Below are 12737 nucleotides of genomic sequence, written 5' to 3'. Positions count from 1 at the left end.
TAACTTTGTTTTAAATAATCTTAGATTATGGAGCTTGACGTAGATTTGCCAATAAACTTTACGGTCAATTTATTTTCTTTCTTAAAATAGTTTCTATAAATGCTTTTAACTTTGTTTTAAATAATCTTAGATTATGGAGCTTGACGTAGATTTGCCAATAAACTTTACGGTAAATTTATTTTCTTTCTTAAAATTCACTATGGTGACTGTAGTTCTGAAGTGTAATGAATAGGTCCTACTGGAGAAATATGTATTTTTTAATCCAGTTTTGAATGTGTGATATATGGATGTTTTTCATTATTTTATGGTATTTCAAATGCATCCTTAAAGCATAAAGTTTTTAATGAGATATGCACTTTCATTTTTCACATCTTCTTTGCAAGCCTCTGAAATCACCTATGTGATTTCATTTAAAAGAAAACATTTTAAAATTGAGCAACTATGCATGCAATTTCTTTCAAAAACACAAAGCTTACAAATTTGCATCAAAATAGAAAATCAAGATTGCTTAATTAAAACCTTGACACCATCAACCTCTTTAATTATGTGTTAAAGAGACTGGTATCCTGGGGATACCAACTTAAAATCAGTGCGCATTTTGAGCGTCTCTGGTGTATGTACATGCGCAACTCACAGAAGGGCAAAAAGAGAAGCTTTAATAGGAGGCAAGAACATGATTTAAAAATTCTCCGGACGTGAATAATTTCACACTTTTAAAACAGATTGGAAGAGGGCAAATTTGTCTTTTCAGAAGAATAATGCAGATAGAAATGTAAAACAGAACGGTTCACCTCTTTTCTATGTCTAAATTGCAATGAGTGCTTTCTTTTTAAAGAACAAAGATTTTAATAACAATTGTTACTCAGAAGGCACAGTTCTAAAGCTTGAATACTGGTTGTTGGATGTATTCTATAGAACATATTGGGTAAATCGGGGAGGAGAAGGCTGTTTATATCTCTCCTTCTTTACAGTGTATAAATTTTGCAGTAAAATGATTGCTTTTCTTTACATCTTAATTCTTGTCGTCTACACTATTATGTGCCTATTTCCAACTTCTTTTGCTAGTGTGGAACCCGGCAGCTCTTTGTTCTCATTGTGTCTATCCTCTCCTTTTCTTTGTGTTGCAGGGATACTGCTACCCGCATCTGCCACTGAGCATGCGGAGAAATCCTTCAATAGATTCTTTACTTAGGACTTTCAGTAGTATCATTCCACTTCTCCATGTTTTAGTAATGACCAAAATATCGTAAAGATACACTGAAACTTGGAAAGGTGATGGGTGATACAGGTGGTTAGGTGGTGGACTAGCAAGCAGGGACACAGCTAGGGAAAATGAGGGGCAGGCATCACATAAACGCATCTAATTTATAGAAGTTCTCACCAAGCATGTTAAATGTAGAACATCCACCCTGCGCTAGGAAGCTAGAGAGGTAGATTGACAATTGAGAAGACACAATTGTTTCTGAGCAGAAAGGCACAGAACCATATCTAAAACCAACAGATAGAATGTGCTAGCAGTTCCCGAGGGATGTGGGACATTGTCACAAAATTGGCAAAAAGTCCCCGAACAAGGACCTTCGGCAGATAATATTAATATATTATTTGAGTATGAGAACCAGTTCCGTGGGCTTTTCTCACAAAATCTCAGGCTTTTCTCTGATTGTATTAAATACTCAAAATGCTAAGTCAGTATTAACTGAATGAAACTTGATTCAATTCTTCTGCTTAAAAGGCTTTTAAAAAATAAAAAGCAGGTAAGAAACAGCAGGTTCGCAGGTGAGATTAGAGGGTATTGGGGAAAGTTGAGGTTTTGTATTTTTTTTTTTTTGCTCCAGCAAATCTGATTCTAATAGCTCATAAATTATTTAACAGATGGAGCACTGCACAATGTTACTCATATTTCTCCCCTTAATGATTGTTGCCTGTTGTGTTCACTGCTTGGATGGCCAGCTCTTAGAATGGCGGCTGGCACAGAGTAGGTGCTCAAAGATCTTTTGTTTGATGAGTGTATGAACATACATAGTATGGGAAAAAGCAATTCTTGTTTTATTGTGGCAAACAATGGTGATAACAGAATAGTTCAAATGTGACTATTTTAGAAAAAACTTAAGTGAACACTTGGCTCTTTAGCAGCTGGCCACTGTCCCTCTCCTAGTGAAAGGGATTTCTTCCTATTTCTCCTCGGCCTTCTTTCTGTCTCCCACCATTTTGTTTCTGTATTATCAATTAGTATAATACATTAATAGCATTGTCCCGAGGCCTCTCGGTTCCACGTGGCTGCTTTTCGGTTTTTAGAATAACCATTCCCTCCCCAGCCTTTTCGTTTTCTGTAGGTTTCATTAGCTAGTGGCTAATAAATACTGTCGTTAAGCCAAACAGTCAGTGTTCCGGGAAGGGACCAAATCAGCCGGCCCGGGTCACCCCTCTAGAGAAGGCAGGCACCTGCGGCGTCTCCTTCGGAGCCCCGCACCTGGCTCTGAGACCCGCGCAGTTGGCTCTCTGGGCTGCGGCGGGAGGAAGCGCCTGTGGCGGGAAAGTTCAGGCCAGGTCCAATCAGGCACCTGGGGTTAGGTGGCGTGGGTGGGTGCGCTGCCCCAGGCCCCAGCCCGCGCTGCCGGCCCCGCCCCCTCAGGGGCTCCTGTCCCCACCCCGTCCCCAGGGCCGGCCCTCCGCCCCCGCCCCCGCGCCCCGCCCCGCCCCCGGGCCGCGGCTAAAACCCGGAGCCGCGGCGGCGCCCAGGGGACTGGAGGGGCGCACTGAGCATGTGCAGAGCGGCTCGGCGGCTGCTGCCTCGGCCCGAGGCTAGGGCCCGGTGCTGATGCGAGCGGCCGGCGCGGCCTCAGCCCCATCGCGGTCGGTCCCCAGGCCCGGGCGACGGTGACGCAGCCGTAGCCTCTCCGTGGTCCGAGGAGCCAGTGCGCACCTCCCGGCGGCCGCGGCGACCCCGGGGCCCACGATGATGGCGGAGCAGGTGAAATGCGCCTCGGCGGGGGGCAGCTCCGGAGCGGGCTCCGGGCCGGTGGTGAACGCGGAGCTGGAGGTGAAGAAGCTGCAGGAGTTGGTGCGCAAGCTGGAGAAGCAGAACGAGCAGCTGCGGAGCCGAGCGGCCAGCGCGGCCGCCGCCCCGCACCTGCTGCTGCTGCCGCCGCCGCCGCCCGCTGCGCCGCCCCCCGCCGGGGCCTGCAGCCCGTTGGGTCCGCGGAGTCCCCCGGCCGCCTCCACCGCCTCGGGGGCACTGGGGCTCGGGCTGGCGCTGGGCTCCGGGGGCGGCGGCGGCGGCAGCGGCGGCTCCAGCCCCGCGTTCCCGGGAACCTTCTGCCTGCCCAGCCCTGCGCCCTCTCTGCTCTGCAGCCTGGCGCAGCCCCCCGAGGCGCCCTTCGTCTACTTCAAGCCGGCCGCGGGCTTCTTCAGCGCGGGCAGCAGCGGGCCGGAGCCGGGGGGCGCGGGGACGCCGCCGGGGGGAGCCGCCACGCCACCCTCGCCGCCCCCCACGCTGCTGGACGAGGTGGAGCCGCTGGACCTGGAGAGCGTGGCCGCCTGGCGGGACGAGGACGACTACACCTGGTACTGCCGGGCTCCGCTCCCTGCCCCAAGACCCTGGTCTCAGGGCCCCGGGAAGCTGGGGCGTGGGGCGGAAGGGGGCGCCCCGCGGCCCTCGGACGGGGTGGCCTAGCAAGTGTCGAGTCAGGTGATGAGCCGAGGCTTTTCACGAAGGCAGAAACCTGTTTTCTAATTGCTCCCGGTGGAGATGAATTGGTTCCCTCCATCTGCCTTGTGTTCTGCTGTTTGATGACTGTTGGGTCCCAAGCTCCTCGTTAGCCTTAACAGCAAAATCCATGTCATCATGTCTTGTTGCTGAATTCTGCTCTTTTTCCCAGTCTTTTAGGGGGAGTGAGGGGGATGGGTAGAGGTTGGCCTCTGTCTGCCACTGTTACTGTTTTTTCCTTCCAAACGAACGCTGGACGGGAGTTGGGTGCTGTCCCTGCTCGGGTGGCATCTGAAGCCGCCTGGCGATGGATATCTCCTTAGAGATTCGTTCTTGCAGTTTGAGTTCTACAGTCGTATGCCCCCTCGCTGCATTTTCATTGATATTTTCTTTTCGGAGACTGACTCGCTTTTTAAAATGCGGTGACCTCACTGGCACAAGTAATGGTGTCAACAATGAGGGTTTTTCAGAGAGTGGAGTGAACAGGTTGAAGGCACTTTTTTTTTTTTTTTTTAACCTAATAACCAAGGAACTTTCTTTAGTTTTTAAAATTAAACTGCAGATTGAAGAAAAATGAGATTAGAGAAACCTTATTTTTTTTTAGAAGCTTTTTAGGTTGGTTATCAGAAACCTTGAGACTGACAGCATTTATTCTGTTGCAATCTGGTTAGCTCTGTCTTCTTTTTTTGAATGAATAACTTTGGAGGTAGTCATCTAATTCCTTTATTATGTAATTTTCCTACTGCATGCTCATGGAGTAATAGTCATTTCATGACCGACTTCTGGTTAGTTCCTAAGTTTTCCTGGTCACTAGATATAATGGGATATGGTCAGATAAGTAGAAGCTTCAGAGAACGTGGAGGTTGGGGTTCATGCCAGGAAAATCAACAGCATTCATCTCTACATAGCAGTGGCATGAAGAATAGTTGTAGGTCTCCGTTTTTCTTAGGTCCTTTTGTTTAGGACCCTTCTTATTTTGCCAAGCTGGGTTTTCCTGACTTTGGGTTCCTGTTGCGTAACTGCACAGAAGGGCATGGGAGATGGAGAACATTACTGGTTTCCTATTAGGAACTACTGTGTTCCTTTATCCTTACACTTTTATGTGAGAACTGTAACTGTTTAGTACGTTAACTAATTGGTTTGATTCAAGAGTCAAAATAATAATAAACCTTTCAGAGTAGTATTCATCCTCCTTCTCTGTACCTTTTGGCAGCTGTGCAGGTAGCTCAAGTTGTAAAAATCAAACAACTCACCACTTTAAGCCATTCTTTGGAAGCTACACCTTTATCTCTATGAAACCCAGGCTGTATTGTAATCTCAGTGTCGACCTGAATATGGGACTGGAAAATGCTCTGGTGATGGTTCTTAGGTTTTGACTAATAACCCTTATGCCACTTTCAAATTATTTCAGATGGACTTAGTCTCTTTTTGGCCTTTTCTGATTGGTATGTACATAAACAGTGGAAGGAACCTTGCTTGTATTTTGATGGGGCAATATATGGTATAAATTCCATGTTTTAAAAAATTAATGTGTTCTGATTTACTATTTTGTGTGTTAGATTAGTAATCTAATATAACTGTTCTTCTTTTGAATGGATTTATACCATATTTAGTTACCATCCAACTATTAGTATATTGATACTTAGGCTTTCCTTTTATAGTTTATATTTAGTCCAAATAGCACTGAAATAACTAACTTTAACAAAAATCACCTACTTAGTGGGATTACCATATTAGCCCTTCAGATGATTTGAAGCAAATCAGAATTGATGCATGTTCTATTAATTTCAATCATCAGGTAGGTAGGTGAATATATCAAATCAATGCCTTGATGCTTTGCAAATGTTTCTATAGACAAATGGCACACTATTTAGAGTATCTTCCTCAAAACAAACCTAGAATTAGAATCTCAGGTGGAAAAAACGAGGGATCATTAATCTTACTGGGATGGACTTAAAAATGTTAAGGTCCCCTGATGTACAGAAAATTTATCATTACATTTTATACATTAGTTTTGAATTGCTAAATGTTGGCACATTGATGAAAAATAAACAGGGTTTAGTTTTTAAAATTTAACCCACATGCTAATGCTTGCAAAGCACTCTGAAGTTCCTTTATCCCTGCAAACTATAGTGTCCCTGTCATGTGGTCTTACAAATAGAGTGCTTTTCATTTGTATTCACTGATGTTTGCAGGATGGCAACTTATTTTTATTTTCTATGTTTATTAAGAAACAACTGGAGTGGGTATATAGTACCTGATCATTTTAAAAATATTAAAAACTAGAAGTTTTACATTTTCATTAAAAAAAGTTGGTATAAAGTCACAAAAGTCCTCTTGTCCCCAGTCCATTACCATGACTCTGAATTAACCCATTAACACTCTGTATATCCTTCAAGATAAAGAACATAATTGTACAAATCATTATACAAATCTATATACATCAGTTTTTTAAATACCTTTCATTGAACATATCTTGGACATCTTTGTCTATGCATGTAGCTCCACCTCTCCCTGTGACAATTGCAACATTGTTAAAATAACAATATTAGGGACCAAGTTACTGTTAACTGTATCACCTACAAATTTTTATGCATTTTTATGATTTCATCCTAATGGTTTAAACAAAATTGATACTTGATCATTTAGAATAGTACTTTCTGCTAAAATGTCATATCTTCAGACAGGGTTTACAAGTGTAAATTAATCATTGAATATTTTAGAAGTTCTTTCATGTAAGTATACCTTTTCTAGTGAAACCTTAGACCAGTGGTCCCCAACTTTTTTGGCACCAGGGACTGTTTTCATGGGAGACAATTTTTCCATGGACCAGGGCAGCGGGGAATGGTTTTGGGATGATTCAAGCACATTACATTTATTGTGTACTTTATTATTATTACATTGTAATACATATAATGAAATAATTATACAACTCATCATAGGTTGGGAACCTCTGCCTTAGACTATAAATAATCCCCTTTTGTTAACAGCTTGGACAAAATTTGGATCAAGAATCATGTGTCTAAGGAAAATCGTCAATAGTAGAAGTAATATTTGTTTGATGATAGGTCATTAGTGAGTGATCAATCAGGTCTCTTAGGTCCTTTTGTCTTTCTAACAATTATTTAACCTATAAGTAGCATCTTCCTTTGTAAAAAAACAAACAAACAAAAAAAACCTTTAAAAGAATGTGTTCTGCTTTTCATTCTGATGAAAAGCCTTGAAACAAAGCTATTTTCTTATTTCTTCCAATATTTATCTTAATTGAATTTAAAGTGAATTTAAATTGCATTTAAAGTTGCCTGCTACAACTAAATGTCTCAGAAAATGAAAGTTGATGGCAGTTCCAGAACCTTAATTCTTAAGTCCAGTTATTATGGCCCTATGGTAAAACTTCACACCCTGCTATACTGGTTCCTTAGTTATCTTAAATTATTTGATAGCCTTATCTCTCCAGAAGACCATAAGCTAGAAAGTAAAAGGGGAAAGTCTGAGCAGAAGCAAATAAAAAGCTCAATAGCACTAAAATCTTGGTGCATGCATGGGATATGGTAAGACTAGATGATTCCAGTCTTTGTGGAAGACGATTCATATTTCTGTCCTGGTGTCCACAGGCTGAGAAGCTCCAGAGTAGGAGCAGAGGAAGTCAGATTGGTATGAAGTGGCCAGGTGAGCCATTAACTGCGTACTAGACTTTCTTATGACTCTTATTTGAATGTTGAGGGACAGAAGCTCTGAGGTGAAATGACCTACGCAAGCTTTTCCATGTAGTTACTGAAAGAGCTCAGACCAAAATTCAGGTTCTTTGTACAGATTCAGATGTGTTTACACCATTGATATTTTTTTCCCCAAAACTAGATTGTGACCCATTAGTGGATTATAAAGTCAATTTCATGGATTGACCTGCATTTTTTTTTTAATGAAGTGTAGGAGAATAGAAAATCAGTTTATCACATCTTACAAGACAATGCTTGTCTTGATTAAACTTGTTTCACTTTTACACATGTGAAATATTAAATGTATTTGTGCATTATGGTCAAAGTTAGAAAAATTCCAGTTTTTGTTTGAAAGCAAAATGGACTTGGAGAAAACAGATGGAAAAGCACCGCTATCTCAAGATAGTGAAGTACTCTGGGGTAAGTCAGGTATTGTATATTTTATCTAGGAAGACAGTTCTGTGTAAGAAAATGCCAAGATAAAAACGTGCCAGCCAGTGTACACCACAGCCGTATAAGGAGGGTTTATTTTAGTGCAATGACAATTAGAATATTGAGACTATGTAAAGATGTGGCAAGGATTTTAAATTTGCTCAACTGGGAAAGACAATAGAAAAGTTGTTAATTATACAAGGAAAATGGTGATATGTACAAATTAAGGAAAATTTAATGAATGAGATAGTCATCTTTCACGTGTAATACCAGGATCCCAGACATCTGGCTAAAATCATTGCCAATTTTTGATCAAAGCTGTTGAACACCTTGCACTATACATATGGCACAGCTAAATTAGACCACCTAAACCATTTTTTGCATAATTGATTTTCAGTGAAAAGACCAGAGGGTGCTTCACTTTCTGACAATGCTAATTGAAAATGTACAATGTTTTCTAAGAGCAAATGGAGTTGACTGAAGTATATGAAGATGTGTGTTTTAAATGAGTAACTTTGAAACACTGAAGTGAAATGCCCAAGTAGAAGTTTAGCTCTAACTGGGTTAGGTGGATTGGGGAGGGGAGTGGAGGGAAAGTTTGCTATAGGACAGTTCAGTAACTAAAATTTGGACTCCAGGTATTAATAGCTTGGTGATGCTGAGTTTTGCAATGGCTGTCCAGTTTGAGCTTAGCAGGTGCTAGTGGATCCAACACTGTTTAAGAGAACTAAAGATTGGTTGGTTGTGTTTATCAGTCCTGGTGTTTTAGCTTTCCTTAAAATAAAACTTGTGGTGGTTGAAGACTCTTAAAATTATTTGTCTGAAAATTACACATATTACTTGTCAATGACAGGTCTACAAATATATATATATATGTTGTATATATTTTGCTGTACTATTTTTGTATTATCTGCAAAAAGATGACTTCAGAAACAAATGTTTTCTTGAGAATAACTAAGATTATTCTTTTTTTTTCACGACAGTTGTAATACTTCATTCGTAACATTCAGGATTATTATGGTGGGCTTTGTAGTTTTGACCTCCCAGTGTTATCACATGTATTAAGTCAGGGGGTCCAGAATGTGACCTGTTTAGAAAAGAAGGGATTCTGCAATAGGGATAATAATTTCCAGGTATGTGCATTTGCAAGCTATTTAAGAAAAGTTGAAGTTAGTGTGATGTTTCAAATAGTAGTTTTCCTAATATTTGAATTCTGAGGTTTTAGATTAAGTCTTTTCAGATATTCTTGCCAGATTCCAATACACCCATTAATAAAACTATTGAAACTGAAAGAGTAGTTTGTAAGTCCCTGGGAAGTATGTTGCACTAATGATGGCAAACTGGGGTATTGTAATTGTTCCTTGCATTGTAATGACAATGAATAAGGTGATTTTTATGACTCTTTAGAAGTTTAGAACTATTTAGGAGAAATGCAGATTTTTTTACCTTAATAATTTTGGAGATATGTTGCATTCAAGGAGTTTGTAGCTACATGATCTCTGTAACTACCTACCTTTTTCTTTATTTAATTCTAGTTCTAGGCCAAGTCATAGAAATACTAGGCTCAAAGCTATCCTGGACACATTGTTTGGAAAGTGACTCTGAAAATGATCACTTTTGTTTTAATGTGATACATTTGCATTGTTTTATCAAAATAATACAATAAACAGTATGTAAGTAGTTCACAAAACTTCCCTCTAGCAAGGTTTATTACAGAAAGCAGTCCTCTACTCCTTCCTGCCACTGAGTTCTTTACATAGGCATCACTTTCTACTCTTGGTAGTTGTTTCTTTTGCTCTTTATTTCTAAAGTCTTTATACTTTTATGATCTGAGACATCTGTGGACTTGTTATGGAAGATGAACACTTAACTTTCTTCCCCACAACCCTGACCACCAGTCTCTCTTCCCTTCTCATATGGTTTTTATAGTTTTTCTTGTATGTTTAATTTTTTCATTATGATTATAATTTATTAGTTGAGCCTTGTTAATTGTATGTTACATTTATTTTTTTCTAATCCCTTTATTCCTCCAAGAGTTAATAATGGCCTCTCTTCTGTCCTCTTTCACTTTCTTTAATTCCTTATCACAAATTATTTCCCCAGACACCCTAATGGAGTCAAAAAATTCTTCAATAAGGTCACACACATTTAGTAATCTCTTCAGTCTGTTTTTGAAAATTTATTTTGTAGTGCTATCCCTTCCAAAACTCCTAATTCTGTTGCTCCAGGCTTTACTCTTTGCTACTTAGGCTGAATTCACAGTGCTATTGCCATGGGAATTCCTTTAGTTTCTTGTCTATGTTAGATCCCATATTTCTTAAATCCTTTGTCTTCATGTTTCACTTATTCTCTTAGGTGTAGGGCACAGCCTCCCATAGCTTTCTGAGAAAAGGGATGTGCATGAAAGGTATACTTTGAGATTCCGCATATTCGAAAATGTCTTTGTTCTATCCTCACATAAAATTCATACTTGGGCTGGGTAGAACAGTCTAAGTTAACCTTTCCCTTATGTTTGAAGGCATCTTTCATTTTGTTCCAGCTTCTATTGTGTTCTGGCTATTGAGTGCGCTAGCTATAATTTGGTTATCTAATCCTTTGTGAGTTTTTCTTTAGCTTTCTTTATCTCTAGTGTTCTAAAATACATGTTGTGTCTTAGTGTGATTCTTCTTATGTATTTGGTTTGCTGGATACTGGTGGGCACTTTCATTCAAGAATCTCATGGCCTGTTTTCATCTCTGGGAAATTTTCTTTTTTAAAAAAATCTTTGTCTCCACTTTTTTTTTTAACCACTTGTAACAGTCAGATGTAGATCGGTCCACCTAGTGCAACCATTTAATTTTCTTATCTGTCTTCTCATATTGCTAATCTATGTTTTTGTTTTGCTTCTGGGAGACTTCTTCAACTTGATGTTACAGACTCATTTATTGACTCTTATTTTTGCTTCGATTGTTTAATTTTCCAAGAATGAAGAAACTTTCTTTTTTAATAATACTTTTTTTTTTTTTTTGGTGAACGCAGCATTTTCTCTTAGATGATATCAGTTATAGTTGCCTTGGAGTTTTCATCTGTTCCCTGCATTGTTTTTCTCCTTGGTTTTTCTTTTTTTCCCCCTCTACTTTTAGTCTCAGCATTCTATGTAAAGGAATATTTGGTGTCATTGGATGTCTGTTCACACCTAGAGGAGGTACTGAAGCTGATCTAAAGCTTTTCATGGGTGGAGCTATTTTGACTAGTACAGTTTACTAGTAATTGGGTGGGCAGACAGTCCAGGTTTAAATATCTCATCTCTAGTCTTCTTTTGGGTGCATCTGTTTCTCTAGACATAAATCTTCTATACTCGTGGGAGATATAAGCAAGGCATTCACTTCTAGGAATGTGAAGAGAAGAATGAGACCAGAGTTCCATCCGGTCAGCATGTGGACCTTGGTTTAGTCTCTGGTTCACTGAGGTACCTCATTCCTCCTTCAGTTAAGTTTGGTGTGCCTGAAGTCAGGGCTTCTCTGGGTCAGCCTATCAAGTGGTGAGTTTCTGGTCTTAGGTTGTGATGGAGGAGGGGTAGTGGGACTGGCCGTATGGGTTGGAGGAGACGATCTGAGATTCCAGTTGTCCATTATGTGGACTTTGAACTGAATTCTCTGCTTTTCAGTATTGTGATCATGCATGCAATCTATGAAGTTTAGGGTCGGGGTGAGCCAGTTAGTACCAGTTAGTGGACATGAATGATGGGGTATGAAAGAAAGCCATGAGTGAACATAGCAGAGTAGGTCACTTAGGGACTGAATGTGCCTGTGGAAGTGAGGACTGCTTCCGAGTATGCTGTGAGGCCGTGTGGTCACATGAAAGAACTGTATCACATAGGCCCTAAGAGATTAAGGGCATCGTCCTGTGGGGTTCCCCTAAAAACAAAAAATAAAGACTCTATCAAAAAAAGTTGGAGTGTCTGAAATCCAGAGGTAAGCTGGTTGGTGGAAGCTTCCTAACAACAGAAGAGATGGTCAGTTGTCCCATAGGGTGCCTGAGGTAGTGGGCAGACAGTGCTTCAGATAGTAGCCGAGAGGTATTTGAGAGCAAGCAAAGGGTCAGAGACATGAATTTGTGTGTGTAGTAAACAAAGAGGAAAATTTGTTAACTCAAAGTCTAGAGATAAGGAAATTCTGCAGTTGACTAATTAGTGGCCCATTCATGTCAGGGCTGTGGCACCAGCTTCTCTTCACATACATGGTAGATGACAGGTCTGAGTCCCTCATCTTAACACTGAGGGACAGGAAGCAGTCGGTCCCTGTCTTGTGACCTTTTTTAAGAGCTCTATTGAATTGTGATTGACATATAAGCTATACATTCTTAAAATGTACAATCTGTTAGTCCTTGACATATGCATATACCTGGGAACTCAAGATCACGATCGTGATGGGGAACAAGTTTCAGCACTTCAGGTTTCCCTGTGGCTCTCTGTGTTCTTTCTCTCCTCATCCTGCCTATCTCCAGCCCAGCAACCACTGATCTGTTTCCTGTCACTGTAGATTAGTTTGCATTTTCTGTAGTGTTATATCAGTGAAATCACATAGTATGTACTCTTTTTCATTTGTTTGTTTTCATCTGGCTTCTTTTAAGCCAGATAATTATTTTGAAATTCATCTGTATTGTTAACACGGATCAATAGTTCATTCATTTTTATTGTGGGAACTGTTAGATTGTGTGAATACAACCATCGTTTGTTTATCCACTCATCTTTTGATGGACATTTGGATTGTTTTCAATTTTTTTAGATATTACAAATAAAGCTGCTATGAATATTTATGTGTAAGTCTTTGTATGGACACATGCTTTTTTCTCTTGGGTAAATACTTGATGACTTGAGTGGCTAGAACAGAGAGTAGGTGTAT

General features: G+C 40.4%; 2 protein-coding genes across 2 annotated transcripts in view; both read left to right on the top strand.

Annotated features, from left to right (window-relative positions):
• SCEL (sciellin) overlaps positions 1-2806 on the top strand; it is a 116623-nt gene extending 113817 nt beyond the window's left edge. Inside the window, exon 31 of the mRNA XM_012637758.1 lies at positions 2380-2806. Coding sequence (XP_012493212.1) covers positions 2380-2806 — 427 coding nt within the window. The remainder of the gene's footprint in view (positions 1-2379) is intronic.
• A 104-nt stretch (positions 2807-2910) lies between these two features.
• SLAIN1 (SLAIN motif family, member 1) overlaps positions 2911-12737 on the top strand; it is a 114460-nt gene continuing 104633 nt past the window's right edge. Inside the window, exon 1 of the mRNA XM_012637769.1 lies at positions 2911-3564. Coding sequence (XP_012493223.1) covers positions 2957-3564 — 608 coding nt within the window. The 5' untranslated portion in view covers positions 2911-2956. The remainder of the gene's footprint in view (positions 3565-12737) is intronic.

Source organism: Propithecus coquereli, unplaced genomic scaffold, assembly GCF_000956105.1.
Source record: "Propithecus coquereli isolate 6110/MARCELLA unplaced genomic scaffold, Pcoq_1.0 Scaffold123, whole genome shotgun sequence".
Lineage (NCBI taxonomy): Eukaryota > Metazoa > Chordata > Mammalia > Primates > Indriidae > Propithecus > Propithecus coquereli.
The sequence above is the reverse complement of the archived record's forward strand: the minus strand, read 5'-3'. Positions and strand labels throughout refer to the sequence as shown.